Source organism: Nycticebus coucang, chromosome 2 (genome assembly GCF_027406575.1).
Source record: "Nycticebus coucang isolate mNycCou1 chromosome 2, mNycCou1.pri, whole genome shotgun sequence".
NCBI lineage: Eukaryota > Metazoa > Chordata > Mammalia > Primates > Lorisidae > Nycticebus > Nycticebus coucang.
In genome coordinates, this window is record NC_069781.1 from 146,141,092 (window position 1) to 146,162,523 (window position 21,432).

Genomic DNA, 21,432 nt, shown 5'->3' on the forward strand with positions numbered 1-21,432 from the left:
ACAAAAAAACTTCAAAATTGTACTGGACGCAAAAGAAGAGAATATATCAATAAGAAAAAAAAGAACAGCAGCCAAAGAGAAAACAGAGAAGAAAAGTTTGCAAATTAAACAATAAAATGGCTAATATAGAAACTTTAATGGAAGGCTTAGAAGATAAACCTCCTGGAAAAGAAAAGAAAATGACAAAAAAACCCCACCAAAAATCCAGATAAAATAAAGGAATAAAGGATGAACCCAGCCAGACTGATAACCAACTGATAGAAATTCTTGAAAGGAAAAAGAAATTTAATAAAGAAATAAGGGTATTTGAAAAACCTCCCAAAGATAGAGGTCTCCCTGTGTGAAAGGGCCTACCTAATGTCCAGCAGAGTGGGTGAAAAATAATCTACGCCAGGGTATATCATGATGAAATCAAAGCAAAATTGATAAGAAAGAGACTCTTACAGCTTTCAAAATTAAAAAATAAAACAAGTTACAGTTAAGGAGGAGAAAAATAGATTGAATTTTATTTATTTATTTAATTAATTTTGAGACAGAGGCTCACTTTGTTGCCCTGGGTAGAATGCTGTGGCATCACAGCTCACAGCAACCTCAAATTCTTGGGTGCAAGTGATCCCATTGCGTTAATCTTTCATTTTTAGTAGAGACAGGGTCTTATTCTTGCTCTGGCTGGTCTTGAACTCAGGAGCTCAAGTGATCAACCTGCCTCAGCCTTCCAGAGTGCTGGGAGTACAGGCATGAGCCACTGCACCCGGCCAACATTGAATTTTAAACAGAAACCCATGAAACTAGAAGACAGCAGCCAACTAAAGTGTTAAGACTGGGTAGAAAAAGTTTTTGGAAATGCAAGGGTGTACCATGTATCCTTTCTCAGCAACTTCCCGAAGGATGCACTTTAGTGAAGTTAATGAGAAAATAAAGACAAAAATGGCAGATGCTCCAAGAAACAGGTTTTTAATAAAGAACAGCAAAGGAGAATTCCCCGAATAGTCTGTGAAGAAGGCCTGGAGAATGAAATCAAGATTGAGTGGGAAAGTAGAGGACTCAGTGCAGAAGACCAGCACACATGACAGGTGACAGGGCCTGTGATCCCTGTGCTTTGGGAGGCAAAGGCTGGGGATCCTTGAGCTCAAAAATTTGAGACCAGCCTGAGCAAGAGCAAGATCCTGTCTCTACTAAAAATCAGAAAATTAGCTGGGCATGGTCATGAGCACCTGTGGTCCCAGCTACTCAGTAGCATGAGCCACAAGAATCCTCTGAGCCCAGGAGTTATAGGTTGCTGTGAGCTAGGCTGAGACCATGGCACTCTACACAGGATGACAGAGTAAGACTCTGTCTCAAGAAAAAAAAAAAAAAAAATAGATTTATGGCCATTATGATGGAACACATGCAATGAAATTTAAGCATATGTACATAGAAAACTATGCAATCTTTTTTTTTAACTACTTAATACTTCCTATGGAATATGCAATCTATATTTTAAAAAGCAATCACTTACTTAAGTCAGTGATCATTGTTTACATTTCAACTATATAATTTCAACCATAACAGAAATTATATGGTTGAAATGTAAACAATGATTACTGACTTAACTAAAAATTATGATATAATTATAAAAATGTTAAATCCTCACCTACGCTATCAAAAAAAAAAGATGAATATTTAAAAATGCCTCAAGAAATTAAAGTATAAAAATTTATTTTCAGGGCGGGACCTGTGGCTCAAAGGAGTAGGGCGCCAGCCCCATATGCTGGAGGTGGCAGGTTCAAACCCAGCCCCAGCCAAAAACTGCAAAAAAAAAAAAAATATATATATATATATATAATTTGTAAATATGGGAATAAATGCTAGAAAAAACAGCTAGTACGTTATAAAAGTGGTTACAGCTGAGAACAAAACAGGACGGTAGGGGAGGAAAAGGGCGAAGGTTATTTTTACTTTGAAAAATACAGGCCAACCCTATGTTATAAACATTCAACCTGTGTACAACTCCCACTTAACAAACAGAGGCTATTACAGGAAATAGGCGAATGTACCTGTTCTAACTTATACACAAATTCAACTTAAGAATAAACCTACAGAACCTATGTCCTTTGTAACCCAGGGACTGCCTGGATTCTAAATTAAAATACAAACGAGAGTTTGTAAATTTTAAAAGTATAGCACATAAAAAAATTAATGTTGCATTACAAGAGAAATTAATTAGGATTTTTGTTTTAACTTGGCAGAATCAAAGCCCTTTCTAACAGCCTTTAAGATTCCTTCTAATCTTCTAAGAAAAATCACTTCTAGGCAGTTAGTTCATTTCTTGTATATATTTATCAATTCCTATTCCTTGGCCACTCCAAGCATCCTAACATCCATTACCCAAAAATATTTCTCAAAAGGGATAAGTTCCTGTTTATTCACTTACAACTTTCTCCTCAATCTTCTAATTCAAGGCCATTCTTTCATGAGTTTGAGTTTACATAAAATATTGCAGTTTGTGCACTAATTAGCCCATATAGTGATTTTTCAAAAACGGTTTCCTAAGTATTCTTCAATTTTCTACGTACCAATTCATTCTGCACATGATTAACAATTGGATCAATTTAAAATACTGTATTTTTCCAATGAATAAAATACTTATTAAGCATGTATGGTACTACTTATGTGCTGAGCACAAAGACCATAAAGAAGAACTGAGTTGCCCCCAGATTACCATTAGCTTGTGGGCACAGTCCAGACCGGAACCCAGGTCTCCTGAACTGCAGTCCTGGATTCTTTCAAAGGTATTAACAGACGTCCACAATCTGGCCCATCCCTACCTATACAACTTCCCACTATTATCTTAAAATACGGTTTTCATCATTTCTCCTTCGTACAAGGACCCATAATGATTCCTCTTTTCTCATCAGATTAAGTTCAAACTCCTTCTGATATTTATGAAGCTTCCCAGTCTGCCCTGATCTCATCTTCCTACTCCCCTAACTGTCCAAAATGTACTACTTTTGTCAGGCAGATCTTTCCTTCTCCTTTTCACAACATGCTGTTTTGACTCATCTCTTATAAATGCTGCATCCCCACTCTCTAACACCTTCACCCAAATTTTGCTCATACTAAAGTCAAGCTCAAGTGCTATGACTCTGGAAGCTGCTACTTTGGCCTGCACCAACCCCATCCTCCTTGAATTCCAACAGCATTCAATTCTTGCTTCTTGTAGTTTCAAAATTCTGTTGCCTCACTATCACTGGGGTGGGGGGAGGGTCACTCTTCCATGCAATTACAGCCGTATTAAAATAAAAAAACCTAGCACTATATTTGAATAATACTATAAAAAATTTAACAATTTCAAAAACTTGACTTGAATGCCTTCAATTATCAACCTTAACAACTCAGCAGCTATCAGTCAATAAACAAAAAAATTAGGACAGAGGTTACTCAAAGTTTCCCCACTGCAAACTAAGCCTCACTCTTCCCGAACAGATTGAAGAAAGCATATAAGATTACAAGGAAATAAAGTGTTTATACAGAACAGACCTGTATAAATAAATCAGATTTATTTTAAGTAAATAAATTTCAATATTTACTTATTCAAGTAAATATTTTTATTTACTTAAAAATAAATCATATTTCAGCTCTGGTACTCTCACTACTTTCCTAACAAATTACTTGCTACTTATACCTTATGACTAATAATTTTGTGTTACAACACCACAGGTAAGATTGAATTCAAAGACAAACCAATCAGCTATTGCATATCCATTATTACGTTTAATGACTAAGGTTTTACAAAAACAAACCTATGTCTACTTACTTCAAGGATAGCCTCACTTTAGGTTTAAAATAGGGTGCATTCTGGTCTGCCAAAAAGATGACTAAATCATTTCCTAAAAGAAATAAATATATGTTAGAAAAATGTTTCCTGGTAAAACATCCAATTGGTGGTTATGTGAAGATTTTTGGGCACTGTCCCAACAAGAGACTTTAATTCTACTTCAGTTCTTTTGTCTGCTCAAGAATAGTCCTTCTAGCCTACCAAGAATACCTAACAGAAGATCACAGGTTCAATTTTCAAAGCAGCAGAGAATTAGGAAGATCAACACGAAAACAGACTGAAGGTAATGTATGTGGATTCTGCCAGGAGTTAGGCAGACTAACTTAAAAGAACTATATAAAGAACACGCCTTACAACTATACTAATACCAAGTCTTGCCTTCCCTAAACTGAGCAACTCCACCCCTTATCAGGCTGTTTAGCTCATCACACAGGTGTCTATCACACCAAAGACGCAATAACTCCCACTGTATGCATCTAAGAAGGATATAGTTAAAGCATGCAAGCAGAAAATGCTGACTCCTCCAAGACACTTCTCTTGTGCCTTTTATGGAATCACACACACACACACCCCGCCCCCCGCCAGGTTGATACATTCTTGAACTTCAATTAGCACCATCGGACAAACTTTTGACATTGTTTAAGCAAACAGAGATCATCTTTAAAGTCAGAGAGATTCTCTGTACACAGTTTGGATGGAGTAGCTACAGGTTTGGTAGTATGTTGCAAATAGGGAGTCATACAAAGACTGGGAAAATATCCAGGGCCCACCACAGGGCCTAGGGTTCTGACAAGGGCCACAGAAGTCTTGTTCAGGATTCTGTCAGTCAAGCTCTAAGTCAGTTCTACACTTCCTCTTCTTTCCTTTGTGAGCTTGGCCTTTAAGCAGCACCTGCTTCTGTAGGTACTCAAGAATGCTAAGTACCCTACTGCTCACAATCGGCTTCAGGACCATTAGTTATGGTCGAAACAAACAACTTTTAAGAACCGTAATTGGCAAAGAAAGCACAGGTGCGTTCCAGTCTGCCGAAAAGGTGAGGAAGGTGTACACACACAACAAACAGGCAGTTCAGGAGGGAGGAGAGTCTGCTGTTGGGTAATTCTTCCCAACGGGAGCTCTAGGTTTTATCAGTGGTCTCTGCAAAATGCTTGTGTGAGCTGCTTAGTGCCTAGGGCCTTGGAAGGGCACACTAGCTTCAAAGAAAGCTGGTACCCTGACAAAGGAAGGGGCAGAAACATTAGGTAAATGGGGAGGCATGGAGAAATTCTCTATGAGAAAAAAAGGTCAAACTCCATCTTTTCCTGTTCATCAAAGGGGAAGGAAGATTGAAATAAAGCAGGAAAAAGGAGCTGGGGAGTGAACGTACAGGCAAGCTACAAAGACTCCTGCGAATCAGGAAGGATTGGGGAAGGCAGGTGATTCCATTGGGAGGAAGGGGGTGCGTGGGCGAAAGCAGAAAGCTTCTCTGGAAAAAAAGTGGGGCGCTGGCATGGCTTTTGATGGGGAACGGTCGGTCAAACTGTAAGGTGGCCAGGTCAGGACCTGAGGTTGGAAAAGGTGGAGCAACCTGTCAAGAATAATAGAGATAAAGGCCACAGGGCTGGGAGAGAAGGACCAGGAAATTCTGAAGGGCCGGCCATCTGGGCAAGGGGTGTGGGGAACAGCGGGAGAGGCACACGGACAGCGGACAGAGGGAGGGCCCGGCAAGCACTGACTTTCCCGCAGCACGAAGAGGTCCGTCTGCTTGTCGGAGTTGAGGTCCCCGAAGGCCGCCAATGTGCCCCAGGCCTCGGCCCCAAAGAGCTCGGCTGTGACGTTGTGCAGCGCCCGCGCCGGGACCGGCCCGACTCCTAGCACCGCGAGCCCGGCGAAGAGCGGCGCCAGCAGCGCCCAGGACCTCGGCAGCCGGCCCGCCGCCGCCATGGCAGCCCCTCGCCCCCGCCCTCCGGCCCAGCGCCGCGCTTGACGGCAGCCGCAAAGCACGGCGCTGCCGGCTGAGCCCGAAGGCGCTCAGCCCTGGTGCGCGTACGAGCCGCCGCCGGCCCCACTCTTACTCTGCCCTAGGCCCGCTCTTCTGACGCTAGATAGGAGGTGGGGACAGGGTCAAACTCACTCTCGCGCTCACTTCCGGCCGGCGCACCTTTCGACAGTGTCGCGCGGGGGGGCGGGGCCGGGCGGGCCGTGCTGACAGGCGGCCCCGGGAGTGGTGGCCGAGGCGGCGGCCGGAGTGCAATGGCGGGGGTTACGGGGCTTTTGACCGAAGTGAGCTGGAAGGTCTTGGAGCGAAGAGCTCGGACCAAGCGCTCAGGTTTGGCTGACTGGGGCGCCTCCCAGTACCTCTCAAGCAACTTGGGGGAGGCAGGTGGGGGTCGTGGGAATGAACTGCGCCCCCCATATATTCTCAGGGCGGCCGTCCCCGCCTCTTCCTGATGTCTCCACTTCTCTGAAAATTAGGTGGCTGTCCCAACTCCACTGTTCCGTGTGTTTTCCAACGCTATTTTGTTGTGTGTATCCCTCAGGAAGTAGGAGGGGGTCCCAGCTTCCCTCTGAGAAGTCAGGCGGCGACACGTTCCTGGGAAAGGGAGTCTGTACTCTCTGTACAAGACAGAGATGAAGTCTCTTCATCCGATGAAGTCAAATCTGACCCTATACAGCTGGCGGCTGCTCGTTTCATGTATCTACTTTTACACTCCCCAGTAGTTCTCTGCTGTCGCCGGTTTCCTGTGTGGCAGAAACAGACAAGGCCTTGGTCACGAAGTGGGTCACGTTGAGCAGAGTTAGCGCTCAGAAAGAAGCAGGCCCACTCCCTAGGCAAGTGGCCCCAGTTCGCTTAGTTTCCACCTGTGGCTGCCAAGTCCAAGGCCAAGAGGGTCAGAAGACTCCAGTGCAGGCGGTTATAACGGTTCAGGTGTCCTGACCTGACATTCAAATTGGCGCAGTCACGACTTTAAAGTTAATGCTTGTAGCTGAGTTAACTCCCAAAATTAACACTGTGGGAGCTGGAATTGAAACTTACTTTAATTTTGCCTGTCTGGGTATAATATTAACCCAAAAGTGTGACCATAAACAGGAAGAGTGGTAAAATGACAAGTCTTCAACTAAGGACTTTCCTTTTTAAAGAGATTGGAGAATTATATGTTACTATTGGAGGATGTAGAAGGCATTGCCTGGGAAAACCAGCTGATTTGTGTTGATATTAAGAGTTTTTTTTATCCTTAATGTGCCCCTATTATGTTTTGGGCTTCTCCCATTTATGAAGTTCTCAGTTGTCTGTTTGCATAATGACTGTTTTGTTAACTTGGAGATAGTATTTACTTTCATAAATCACATACCCCATCGTTGTTGCCAATTACATTTTTTTATACCTTAAAAATGTTCTGCATTTATTTACTTAGTGTGATAGTAAAACTACCACCTACAAGGTATGACAGAATTTTAACAAAAATAGTCCTTAGTATATGTTAGAACTAATAGTTACTTGAAATAGTCACATGTATATTAGTTTCACATTTTTTCTTAAATTTTGTGTCATATAGAAATATTGAGTTGCCTACTAACAATGTGGCTATTAGAGCTATAAAAGGTTATTATTGGATTGATTATGTCTGGGAAAGTAGAGTAACTCCAGTTTTCTTACAGGGCACTGAGGGCTGTCCCCCCTTGTGTATTTTTACACCATTTCTCTTTTCCTTTAATGAGCACCCAGAGTTTATTTTCTTCTCCAGTCTTTACTTTTTTTTCCTGAAATACATGTTGTGACAGTAACCTTTGAAAATCTCACTTCTCTTTTCTTAACCGAGAAAAAATTTTCTTCTATTAAATTTTATTTAACTTGTTGAATGTAGTTCTTAAATCTAGTTTCATTTGCAAAGTAGTTAAATGCACAGTATCCATGTTGGATGTTCCCTATATGTTTACATAGTAGTAGTAAAAAGAGATATCAGTTGAAGTCATTCTTCCAAATTAATAGTAATGTTTGAGGTTTTAGGGTGTTTTGATAACTCTATGAAGTGTAGGTGATAAAATTTCCTGAGTGAATCATTTACTTCCTGTATCATAAAAAACAATCAATTTAATTCCGTTTGTTACTTTTTAGAAGAATATGTTAACACAGGTTTGTTTGAAAGTGAGCTGACCTGACTGGGTAGAGACTCCTCTGCAGAGTTCTGAGCATTGTTACATAGTAGCATAATCACTTCACTGCCCATGACAGGATATTACTCTATATTTAATAAGTGGGTATTATATATTTCCTGCCTCGTCTTTATAGGCAAACGTAATTTATAAAAGCAAAGAAAATCAAATTTTCAAATCATAAAAGAGAAAATAAAATTATAATGATCCTCAATTACTGCCTTTGTTGCATACTGCATCGTGTTAATAACTGCTCGCACTGCTTTCAATAAATCTAACATTGATTGCTTCTAACCTTCACTAAACAGTTTTAAAATTGCTGTAGTTTAGCCTGCGACGCTTATGATTAGAGTCAACAGTTTGAAATGGCCAGCTCTCCTGATGCAGTCGTCTCCTCTACACCAGCTTTCTTAAGGTCTGGTAAGTGTGTAGACCCCCAAAGGGTCACTTGGTAATTTTAAATACCTATGTTTCTGAAGGTTGATGTCACCCATAAGATATGATGTTGGTTTCATTTCCTCTTTGGTGGGTCCAAACCTAAGCACCATTTCTGCTACTTTTAGTCTTGGGTTTGCATTGTATCTTAAACGTGGACTGTTACGTTTCATTGGATGGGCATGAGAAGGACAGAGAGGATATTGGTAAGCTGTTTGAGTAGTGGCAGTTCCTGAGTGTCTGGAAGCCTTGATTTTCAAACAGGTACATAAAGTACCTTTTTAAATGATTTTTGTCTTCTTGCATAATGGAAATAAGTTTTATATACATAGTATTAGAAATTTTAGGTCAACATCCCACTCATCTACTCTTCATATTCTACCTATGAAGCAGGTGTTATCTATGTGTTTTCACAGACAGGAAGCAACTTGCCCCAGGTCCTGAGACTGTTGTGTTTCAAGGCCATGTGCTTTGTGGTTTGTACTGTCGCTTCTTGGTTTAAGGGCCAGAGGACATGTTGGCACAGTGGCTTTTAGACTCTTGTGTTGATGCACCTCCCTTTGAGACCTAGATGAAAGCTATGGAATTGCTCCCCAAAAGAGCATATGTGGTTTTGAAGACAATTTCTGAGTAGTTCATGGACCCAGGAATGACCATGTATAATTCTCATTAGGAATCAGGTCTTTGATGTCTTTAGTTTTACCTTACAGAAGGAGAAACAGGTTTTGTTAAGTGGCTGCATAGCTGAAATGAAGACAAAGGGCCCTAGTAAGTTTTGACCTACCTTGGGCCATTTAAAACCTATTATATGTCAGAACAATGTTGGGAGAAGCCTGTTGGTAAGAGGCTGCTTTGTTCCTAAAGTATCTCAAGCAGGCTATTCAAGCCTCAGGTGTCACTAACAGTAAATGTGAAGAAGCATGCCCAAACAGAGCAAAAGCTCCTGGGCTTCATCAAAGCCATTCGGAAGTGGTTTCCCTTTCATTTCCATTTATACCTGTCTGGCAAGGTAGAGAAAGAAAATCTTCAAATAAAGAAATAGGAAACATGGAGGCGGAGCAAGATGGCAGCCGAGTAACAGCTTCCTTGCATCTGGGCACCGTGAGTCTGGGGAGATAGGACTCCAGGCATCTCTGGCTGGTGGGATCTGCCTATCATCACTCCTATGAGGATACAGGGAGTCAGCAAGAGACTTCTGGACCCCAAGAGGAGGACTAAAACAGTGGAAAACCGGCAAGTGGTCGCGTGTGTTCAATCCGTCTACACCCGCCCACAACTGTAAGTTCAGTAGCAGTGAGACTGCAAACCAGAAAGGCCTTACCTGTGAACTGTTTTGGTGTCCTTGGACATGGCACTGAGTTGAACTGCCTTGGGGAGGGCCTGAGCGGGAGTGCGGAGAACTTTGGCCGTTGTGTAGGGCCCCAGTCTGAGCCGCCGAGCCAGACGGAGCTAATAGTGTTTGGCGGTGGGTCACACGGAACCATTGTCAGTGATCTGCCCCGGCAAGCTCCGCTCTCAGGGTCGCAGAGCTACAAACGAGTGGGAGCTGGTAACCCAGCAACCAAGTAGCCTAAGGGTGGGGTCTGAGCCGCCTTGCAGCCCTAACCCTCAGGGGCAGAGTGAGACGGGTTTTGGCACACTGGGTAAGTGGATAGCCACTTCAGCAGTGATTCCAGCGAGACAGCTGGGAAAGCTTCTGCTCAGCAAGTTTACAAGTTCAAAGTGCCTTTTAAGTAGGCTGAAGAGAGATTTAGGGTGTCTACCTGCTGGGGTTTGAGAAATCAGCAGCCTCCAGTCTATCAGAACTGTGATTAACATCTCATACCCCAGAAGACCACGTGTTGCCCACACAATATTCAATAACATATACAAACAGCTTTGTTTTTGGTTGTGTATTTTTTTTTTCTTTTTTCTTTTTTTTGGTTTGGTTGGTTTTTTTTTCGTTTATTTTGACGTTGTTGATGTTCTTTTGTTTTTTAATATCAATCTTTTCCATACAGATCCCTTTTTCTTTCTCAATTTTACTAGTTTAATTATAATTTCCCATTGCTGCCTTTGTTAATAACTACAACTTCATTTTTGCTAGTGTTTCTACCGCTATCATTTGGTTTTTCACCCAACTTTATCCCTGTAAAGTTTTCTCTTTGCTTGTTTTGGTTTGATTTATAGCATTTTTGTCTTTCCTCTCTACTTGGTGGAGGTGGGGTACTGTGTCTGATCAGGTTAGCAAAGAGCTGCTGACCTCAAGGGAACCACCCTACTGGGCACCCACAGAAGGTGGGGTTTTTTAAGGTTGTATCAAAGTACCCTACTGTACACCTATATTGCCCTGTCTCCCTCTTTCTGTGTCTCTCTTCTTTTTGTCAATATTCCTTATCTCCACCCCTCTCCTTTCTCTATCTTTCTTTTTCTCTTATCACTCGGTCCTCCTTTCTTTCATCCCTTTTTTGCTCTTCAACCTTCTCACCCTTCTGGTCCTGTAACCCTTAGTCCACAGTCACAAGAACTTAAAGAACAAGAGGAAGTGAAAGGAAAATTAGGGCAAGGAAACAGATAAAAGAAATCGCTCATGAGGAAGAATCAGCAGAAAACTCCAGGCAACATGATGAACCAGTCTAGAATAACCCCACCAAGGGACCATGAGGTAGCTACTGCAGATGATTCCACCTGTAAAGAAATGTTAGGAATGACAGAAAGGGAATTTAGAATACACATGTTGAAAACAATGAAGGAAATGATGGAAACAATGAAGGAAATTGCTAATAAAGTGGAAAATAACCAAAAGGAAATCCAAAAACAGAATAAAATAAGAGATGAAGGATATGAAGAATATAAAAAGGATATAGCAGACCTGAAGGAACTGAAACAGTCAATTAGGGAACTTAAAGATACAATGGAAAGTATCAGCAACAGGTTAGACCATGCAGAAGAAAGAATTTCAGAGGTAGAAGACAAAGTTCTTGAGATAACTCAGACAGTAAAAGAGGCAGAAAAGAAGAGAGAGAAAGCAGAACGTTCACTGTCAGAATTATGGGACTTTATGAAGCGTTCCAACATACGAGTTATAGGAATTCCAGAAGGGGACGAAGAATGCCCGAGAGGAATGGAAGCCATACTAGAGAATATTATAAAAGAAAATTTCCCAAACATCACCAAAGATTCTGACACACTGCTTTCAGAGGGATATCGGACCCCAGGTCGCCTCAACTCTAACCGAGCTTCTCCAAGACATATTGTGATGTACCTGTCCAAAGTGAAGACAAAAGAAAAGATTCTGCAAGCTGCCAGGAGTAAGCGCCAGTTGACCTACAGGGGCAAATCCATCAGAGTGACTGCAGACTTCTCTAATGAAACTTTCCAAGCAAGAAGACAATGGTCATCTACCTTTAATCTACTTAAACAGAACAATTTTCAGCCCAGAATTGTGTACCCTGCTAAGCTAAGCTTCAAAATTGACGGAGAAATCAAATCATTTATGGATATACAAACATTGAGGAGATTCGCCACAACAAGACCAGCTCTACAGGAAATACTTCAACCTGTTCTGCACACTGACCACCACAATGGATCAGCAGCAAAGTAAGAACTCAGAAATCAAAGGACAGAACCTAACCTCCACACTGATGCAAAAGATAAAACTAAGCAATGGACTCTCACCAAATAAGACGAATAGAATACTACCACACTTGTCATTTATCTCAGTAAATGTTAATGGCTTGAATTCCCCACCGAAGAGACATAGATTGGCTGACTGGATTAAAAAACACAAGCCATCCATTTGCTGTCTGCAAGAAACACACGTGGCTTCAAAAGACAAATTAAAGCTCCAAGTCAAGGGTTGGAAGACAATTTTTCAGGCAAATGGAATTCAGAAGATAAGAGGAGTTGCAATCTTATTTTCAGATACATGTGGATTTAAATCAACTAAAGTCAAAAAAGACAACAATGGTCACTTTATATTGGTCAAGGGAAAACTACAACAAGAAGACATTTCAATTCTAAATATTTATGCACCCAATTTAAATGCTCCCAGATTCTTGAAGCAGACCTTACTCAGTCTGAGCAATAGGATATCTGATAATACCATCATAACAGGGGACTTTAACACTCCTCTTACAGAGCTGGACAGATCCTCTAAACAGAAATTAAACAAAGATATAAGAGATTTAAATGAGACCCTAGAACAACTATGCTTGATAGACGCATATAGAACACTCCACCCCAAAGATAAAGAATATACATTCTTCTCATCACCCCATGGAACATTCTCCAAAATTGATCATATCCTGGGACACAAAACAAATCTCAACAGAATCAAAAGAATTGAAATTTTACCTTGTATCTTCTCAGACCATAAGGCACTAAAGGTGGAACTCAACTCTAACAAGAATGCTCCACCCCACCCAAAGGCATGGAAATTAAACAATCTTCTGTTGAATAACAGATGGGTGCAGGAAGAAATAAAACAGGAAATCATTAACTTCCTTGAGCATAACAACAATGAAGACACAAGCTACCAAAACCTGTGGGATACTGCAAAAGCAGTTTTGAGAGGAAAATTCATCGCTTTAGATGCCTACATTGGAAAAACAGAAAGAGAGCACATCAACAATCTCACAAGAGATCTTACGGAATTGGAAAAAGAAGAACAATCTAAGCCTAAACTCAGTAGAAGAAAAGAAATATCCAAAATCAAATCAGAGATCAATGAAATTGAAAACAAAAGAATCATTCAGAAAATTAATGAAACAAGGAGTTGGTTTTTTGAAAAAATAAAATAGATAAACCATTGGCCAGACTAACGAGAAATAGAAAAGTAAAATATCTTATAACTTCAATCAGAAACGATAAAGGGGAAATAACTGATCCAACAGAGATGCAAGAGATCATCTCGGAATACTTCCAGAAACTCTATGCCCAGAAATTTGACAATGTGAAGGAAATGGATCAATATTTGGAATCACACCCTCTCCCTAGACTCAGCCAGGAAGAAATAGACCTCCTGAACAGACCAATTTGAAGCATTGAGATCAAAGAAACAATAAAAAAGCTTCCAACTATAAAATGCCCTCGTCCAGATGGCTTCACTCCAGAATTCTATCAAACCTTCAAGGAAGAGCTTATTCCTGTACTGCAGAAATTATTCCAAAAAATTGAGGAGGAAGGAATCTTCCCCAACACATTCTATGAAGCAAACATCACCCTGATACCAAAACCAGGAAAAGACCCAAACAAAAAGGAGAATTTCAGACCAATCTCACTCATGAATATAGATGAAAAAATTCTCAACAAAATCCTAGCCAGTAGAATACAGCTTATCATCAAAAAAGTCATTCATCATGATCAAGTAGGCTTCATCCCAGGGATGCAAGGCTGGTTTAACATACACAAGTGCATAAACGTTATCCACCATATAAACAGAGGTAAAAATAAAGATCACATGATCCTCTCAATAGATGCAGAAAAAGCATTTGATACAATCCAGCATCCTTTTCTAATTAGAACACTGAAGAGTATAGGCATAGGTGGCACATTTCTAAAACTGATTGAGGCTATCTATGACAAACCCACAGCCCATATTTTACTGAATGGAGTAAAACTGAAAGCTTTTCCTCTTAGAACTGGAACCAGACAAGGTTGTCCTCTGTCACCTTTAGTATTCAACATAGTGCTGGAAGTTCTAGCCAATACAATTAGGCAAGACAAGGAAATAAAGGGAATCCAAATGGGAGCAGAGGAGGTCAAACTCTCCCTCTTTGCTGACGACATGATCTTATACTTAGAGAACCCCAAAGACTCAACCACAAGACTCCTAGAAGTCATCAAAAAATACAGTAATGTTTCAGGATATAAAATCAATGTCCACAAGTCAGTAGCCTTTGTATACACCAATAACAGTCAAGATGAGAAGCTAATTAAGGACACAACTCCCTTCACCATAGTTTCAAAGAAAATGAAATACCTAGGAATATACCTAACGAAGGAGGTGAAGGACCTCTATAAAGAAAACTATGAAATCCTCAGAAAGGAAATAGCAGAGGATATTAACAAATGGAAGAACATACCATGCTCATGGATGGGAAGAATCAACATTGTTAAAATGTCTATACTTCCCAAAGCAATCTACCTGTTCAATGCCATTGCTATCAAAGTACCTACATCGTACTTTCAAGATTTGGAAAAAATGATTCTGCGTTTTGTATGGAACCGGAAGAAACCCCGTATAGCTAAGGTAGTTCTTAGTAAGAAAAATAAAGCTGGGGGCATTAGCATACCAGATTTTAGTCTGTACTACAAAGCCATAGTGGTCAAGACAGCATGGTACTGGCACAAAAACAGAGACATAGACACTTGGAATCGAATTGAACACCAAGAAATGAAACTAACATCTTACAACCACCTAATCTTCGATAAACCAAACAAGAACTTACCTTGGGGGAAAGACTCCCCATTCAATAAATGGTGTTGGGAGAACTGGATGTCTACATGTAAAAGACTGAAACTGGACCCACACCTTTCCCCACTCACAAAAATTGATTCAAGATGGATAAAGGACTTAAATTTAAGGCATGAAACAATAAAAGTCCTCAAAGAAAGCATAGGAAAAACACTGGAAGATATTGGCCTGGGGAAAGACTTCATGAAGAAGACTGCCATGGCAATTGCAACAACAACAAAAATAAACAAATGGGACTTCATTAAACTGAAAAGCTTCTGTACAGCTAAGGAGACAATAACCAAAGCAAAGAGACAACCTACACAATGGGAAAGGATATTTGCATATTTTCAATCAGACAAAAGCTTGATAACTAGGATCTATAGAGAACTCAAATTAATCCACATGAAAAAAGCCAACAATCCCATATATCAATGGGCAAGAGACATGAATAGAATTTTCTCTAAAGATGACAGACGAATGGCTAACAAACACGTGAAGAGTTCATCATCTCTATATATTGGAGAAATGCAAATCAAAACAACCCTGAGATATCATCTAACCCCAGTGAGAATGGCCCACATCACAAAATCTCAAAACTGCAGATGCTGTTGTGGATGTGGATAGAAGGGAACACTTTTGCACTGCTGGTGGGACTGCAAACTAGTACAACCTTCCTGGAAGGATGTATGGAGAAACCTCAAAGCACTCAACCTAGACCTCCCATTCGATCCTGCAATCCCATTACTGGGCATCTACCCAGAAGGAAAAAAATCCTTTTATCATAAGGACACTTGTACTAGACTGTTTATTGCAGCTCAATTTACAATCGCCAAAATGTGGAAACAGCCTAAATGCCCACCAACCCAGGAATGGATTAACAAGCTGTGGTATATGTATACCATGGAATACTATTCAGCCATTAAAAAAAATGGAGACTTTACATCCTTCGTATTAACCTTGATGGAAGTGGAAGACCTTATTCTTAGTAAAGCATCACAAGAATGGAGAAGCATGAATCCTATGTACTCAATCTTGATATGAGAACAATTAATGACAATTAAGGTTATGGGGGGGAAGCAGAAAGAGGGACGGAGGGAGGGGGGGGTCCTTAGTGTGTGTCACACTTTATGGAGGCAAGACATGATTGCAAGAGGGACTTTACCTGACAATTGCAATCAGTGTAACTGGCTTATTGTACCCTCAATGAATCCCCAACAATAAAAAAAAAAAAAGGAAAGAAAGAAAAAAAGTAATAAAAAAAAAAAAGAAATAGGAAACAGCATGAGGAAGAATCAAACAGGAGAAAACAAAACTTACACTTTGAGGAATGAAAATGATTCCTGTCTTTATTTGTCCTCTGCTAAATGACAAAGTAACATATGTAGCGATAAATATTGGTTCTTGATAGTGCCTGGGAACTGAAAGAACAGGAGGACATATATCACTGCACCGCATTTTCTTTCTTCCTGCTGTGTAAGCCCCAGGCTTTGTTTTCTATCTTAGCTTCCCTACTTAGAGTACTCTTACTTTTAAGATATACTTTTGTAGAGGAATGGACACCATTCTTGTAAAGCAATTACTGATTCTTATCAGATTAAAATGAAACGCTGAGAACAGGACAGTTTCGGGGCAAGCCTAGAGACGTTTTGTGACTTAGGGGCAGTCCTCCAAGTAACTGTTCTGGAATGGGGTAAGATCAGGCTCTCACTAGTAAGCATGTGTTAAACATTGATGCTGGGTACTTCTTCATGGGGGTTGTGAGGAAAGAACACGTGAGGAAAGAGCATGTGGCAGTCCTTACACATGCAGCCCTCTCCACACCTGTTGTGTATGTCATTACCTTAACTCTCCACACTTGTTGTGTATAACCTTAATAAATAGCCGTTGTGGAGGGGGCTCTGGGCTACCTGCACTTAAGTTTAGCCCGCCTCCCACCAGCTTATACTTCTAATCCTTGTCACGCCTGGTTCCTACATGCGGCGACCAAGACCAGGGCCATAGGGGTCGGGACATACTTTTTGCATCAACAGTCCTGAAAATTTTTAAACTCAAGAACTGTGCTTTAACATTACATACAGTTTTTAAAGGCATATGCAAGCAACTTTTCCAGTACCATATCATTAAATTGAAATTGAGTGAACCAAGAAACAAAGTAGAAAAAAATTGTAACTTCAGTGTTACAATTCATTTTAAAGAATGATTCCTTGTAAGTTCTAATATTTACACTTTTTGTGAAGTTTCTCTAAGCAAAACTTAGTAAGACTGAGAAGAAATATTTAGTACTTGATTTTAATACTTAAAATTCTTACCTGTTAAAATAATGAATAGCCCCATATGCCAGAGGTGGTGGGTTCAAACCCAGCCCTGGCCAGAGGTAAAAAAAAAATAATAATAATGAATAGCCCTAGTGGTTTGCATTTGTAATTTATTTACTAATTTAGAAATACTGAATTTATGTTGGAAACGATTTGCTTTCCTCTGTTGTAGTGCCTTGGATGTTGTTGTAGGAGAGTGTTTTATTGCAGGATTTCATTTAACAGTAAATTGAAAGCACGTCCTGTGTTCACAGCTGAGATTTTCACTGGCACTGTTGTCTAGCTAGTATCCACTAGTGCTAAAAATTAGTTTTCAATGTATCTGAATTGTTCATTCTGCCTAGATGTTTCTGCTTTTTACTTTTTCTTTGTTTCATCTCTTTATTGGATTTAGTGTGAGCCCTGTATTTCTGTGTGTGGTGTGGTTGATTGTAATATGTTTTGATTGCTTAAATTGAGAGGTCTAAGTAGCCATGGTTACTTACCTTCAAAGAACCTTGGACTAAAATGTATAAGGCTATAAATTTATGAAGAAACTAAACAATCAAAATAAATAATTATTAGGGAAGGAATGTAGCATTCATGATGTCAGAGTGCTTCTATTTCTCACGTGACCACTGTGATTATTCATGCGTTATATTAATTAGCAGAATTGATCAGCTGTAACAATCACCTGGGCTTTATAGTTCAGTTATTTGGAGTAATGGTTATAGCATATTGCGATGATGTAGGAAATGGTGTGGCATATTTGCTTTTATTCCTAAATAATAAGTATGTTAAGGAAATGTTCCTTCTTAAAGTGAGTCACCAGCTTATCTCTACCTTGACTTCCTACGTTTATCAGAATGTAGTAAAGTGTGTTTCAACGTTTGATTTGAGTTTTTCCCTTTACTTGTTTCTGTTTATATTCTTTGATTAATTTTCTTTTATTTATTTGATGTGATGAGTATGCTAGTGTCTGGTAAAGTTTTATTCTATATTGTGGTCAAAATTCAACTTTTTGTTTTAGATTATGTGACATTATCCTTTTTAGGCATTTATATGGTGGCCTTGTTTTTAGCTTTATTTAACTGTTAACTGACCAGAAAGGTTCTTGTGACCTGAGGAGACTGTAGGCCCTAGGCTGCTGGGCCCTTGTGGACTGTGGCCCTCTTGAAGAGCCTAATGGAAGGGTGTGCTCAGTTACACCCGATCCAGTCCTGGCGCTCTTGTTTACTACCTGTTTTATCCTGAGCAAGTTACTTTACATCTTTTTTTTTTGTTTTTTGTTACTTCACATCTTTTTAAGACTCTATAAAAATAAGGGTAATAAAGCCCACTTGGAAGAGATTATTGTGAGGATTAAACAAGATATTATATACAAAACATTTGGTATTTAGTAGTTGCTAAATAAAATTATTTCTTTCCTAGAATATGTCTTTTATAATATTGTTGATGTGTGTTAAAGAGTATGGACTTCTGTACATACAGACATGATTACTTTCTGTCTCATTTTGCTATCTAACATCAAAGTAGTCATTTGATTACTGACTACAATTAATCAGATTAATTAATCTGATTCTAGCTTGAATCAGATTACCCAGAATCAAATAGTAATAGAACTGTGCTATTTAATAGTCCATTCCAGTTTGTAAATTTAGCACTCATTTTACTCTGAATCCCTCTCATTTTTGTCAATAATCACTACAACTCTAAAGAAATTGTTTCTGACAGTTTCCCCCGTAACTCCTATTAGCCAACATGTAGAGCAGTTGTTATTTTATATACATATATTTAGAAGACATGTTTATCTTGTATTGGGTATGCAGTGGGTTCCCCTTGTGTATGCTGGAGATTTCAGAAGCACTCATAGATTGTATCCTGATGGAGCTCAGATCTCTTCTTGTTAGCTCTTCTCTGTAATCTTATAAGATTTAGGAAGGACAGGCCATGTGATGCTCCTTAGGTCTTTCAACATGAATGTTATTGACCTTAAACTTTACTCTCTTTCTGTCTTTATGCTCAGCAAAAGTGTAGCTTCAGATTTCATAAATGCAGTGGTTTCATGAAGAACACAACATCTATCTCCCTGCTTTAGATGATTACTGACTACTCACATTGTGTATTGTAAAAGGTATTTTCTTCTAGCTCTTTTATCTTCAGTTTTTTTGTGAAATTAGAAAGAGTAAGAATTCCCCAGGATGCCCGCTTCTGGTTCAAGTGCCTACTGAGAATTTCAAAATGTGTATATTTGTGTGTGGACATCTCAAATATAACCTGGCCAAAACAGAACTCTTATTTCCTATTCCTGTTGCTATCCCCAAAAGGTCTTCCTCCTTAAATGTTTTCCATCTTAGTACATTAAACCATTATTCGTCCAGGTTGCTCCAGCTAAAAATACAGGGGTTACTTCCTTCTTCCCCATTTCATTGAGTTAATCTGTAAATTCTTTCTACTTCATTTATCTAAAACACATATCACATCTGTTTTTCTCCAATTGTCCTCCTGCCTTCCTAGTCCAAGACATTTCTATCTCTTGTCTAGAGACTGAAATACCTGTTCCCACATGTAACAGCCCATGTAGCCTATGGCGAGGAGGAGTGAGAGTTACAAGAAACACCTGTACAGCTCAATAATGGAACACCTTGGTGGAAAGGGCATAGGGAGGGATTTAGCTCTCCTAACAAGCATGAGAGCTCGGGAGATGAGAGCAGTGGTGAATTGGCAGTCTCTACAACTGTGGTGTTGAGAGGCACAAGATCAGCCTTATATTAGTTAGGCTGGAGGAGAAGGCAGTTGGGAGCATGTGCATTCTATTACAGACTCGCTTACTCTGACTCTGTCTCCTGTCCTGCCTGCAGAACATCAGCACTGCATCTCTCTGCTTAAGATTACCAAGCTCTGCTAAAGACTAAGATCTATCTTTCTAAGAAGACTGCTTTACTCTCTCTAAGACTCTCTCTCTCTCTTTCTCTCTCTCTCTCTCCAGCTAAAGTAGGTAGCCCTTAGGCATCTAACAGACCTGAGCAAGGTAACTTAGCGGTCCGCATCTGGAACCTAGTTAAGTTGGGCCGAGACCTGGCCAGTCCTGGGCCCTGACAAGTGGTGTCAGAAGTGAGATGTGACACCCACATTCTTTCCTTATACAGTCTGTTCTCTTCCCAGCAGTGAGAAGACTCTTTAAAAAACTTAAGTCAACTTATGTCACTTTCCTGCTTAAAATCCTCCTGTGTATCCTTCATGGCATCAGCATAAAATCCACCTTGTCTTCTCTTGGGTGGCAGAGCCCAGGTGACCTGGTTTTGGCCTGCCTCTGACTTGCGCATGCTGCCTTGCCTTGGGTCCAGGAGACACATCTCATTTGCATGTTTTGCTCTCTGGAATCTCTGCTTCCTCTGCCTGGGAAGCCCTTGATGCTGCCGCTTGTTGCTTCTGGCTGTCTTTTAGGTTCTTGTCTTAGACTTAGCCCCCCTAGAAATGCTTTTTTTGCCCACCCAATGTCAGTAGCCTTCAGACCCATCATTCTTAATTTTAAGTCTCTGTAGTGGTCTTAACTATTTGATATTTTTGTCTTTCTTAACTTTCTTGTCTGTCTTCATCTACTAGAATATAAGCTATATGAGACCAGAGATTTAATCTGTTTTGTTCACTGCTGAATCCCAGAACCTGGAACAGTAGCTGGGATGTAATAGTCAGTAAATGATATTCCTTAGAAAATGCTGTTACTCACCACACCGAGTCTCTCCTGCCGCTTTTGAAAGGTGGTGTTGTAATGTGTTGGTTCTATAGTTTTGAACTCCTACAGCTGGGCTTCAGGGCCTATTGGCCCTTACTGGGGTGTGCACTTCTCTCTCCCCTGATCATGTGCTGGAGAAAATATATATATATATATATATTTTTTTTTTTTTTAATTGTTGTGGATTCATTGAGGGTACAATAAGCCAGGTTACACTGATTGCAATTGTTAGGTAAAGTCCCTCTTGCAATCATGTCTTGCCCCCATAAAGTGTGACACACACCCAGGCCCATAACCATAATTGTCATTAATTGTCCTCATATCAAAATTGAGTACATAGGATTCATGCTTCTCCATTCTTGTGATGCTTTACTAAGAATAATGTATCCACGTCCATCCACGTTAATACAAAGGATGTAAACTCTCCATTTTTTTTAATGGCTGAATAGTATTCCATGGTATACATATACCACACCTTGTTAATCCATTCCTGGGTTGGTGGGCATTTAGGCTGTTTCCACATTTTGGCGATTGTAAATTGAGCTGCAATAAACAGTCTAGTACAAGTGTCCTTATG

The 21,432-nt window shown here is 40.1% G+C and overlaps 2 protein-coding genes across 6 annotated transcripts in view; one reads left to right on the plus strand and one right to left on the minus strand.

Annotated features, from left to right (window-relative positions):
* ITFG1 (integrin alpha FG-GAP repeat containing 1) overlaps positions 1-5,749 on the minus strand; it is a 302,922-nt gene extending 297,173 nt beyond the window's left edge. The window contains exons 1-2 of one of the 2 annotated variants that reach the window (XM_053582100.1): positions 5,533-5,749; positions 3,797-3,869 (exon numbers count right to left, since the gene is read on the minus strand). In XM_053582100.1, the coding sequence (XP_053438075.1) occupies positions 3,797-3,869; positions 5,533-5,740 (281 nt within the window). In that variant the 5' untranslated portion in view covers positions 5,741-5,749. The remainder of the gene's footprint in view (positions 1-3,796; positions 3,870-5,532) is intronic. The other variant, XM_053582101.1, reaches the window with a different exon arrangement.
* Positions 5,750-5,915: 166 nt separating this feature from the next.
* Positions 5,916-21,432, plus strand: part of PHKB (phosphorylase kinase regulatory subunit beta) — a 247,598-nt gene continuing 232,081 nt past the window's right edge. For 3 of the 4 annotated variants that reach the window (XM_053582096.1, XM_053582095.1, XM_053582098.1), the window contains exon 1: positions 5,916-6,125. In XM_053582096.1, the coding sequence (XP_053438071.1) occupies positions 6,050-6,125 (76 nt within the window). In that variant the 5' untranslated portion in view covers positions 5,916-6,049. Of the gene's footprint in view, positions 6,126-8,259; positions 8,372-21,432 lie in introns of all 4 variants that reach the window. The other variant, XM_053582097.1, reaches the window with a different exon arrangement.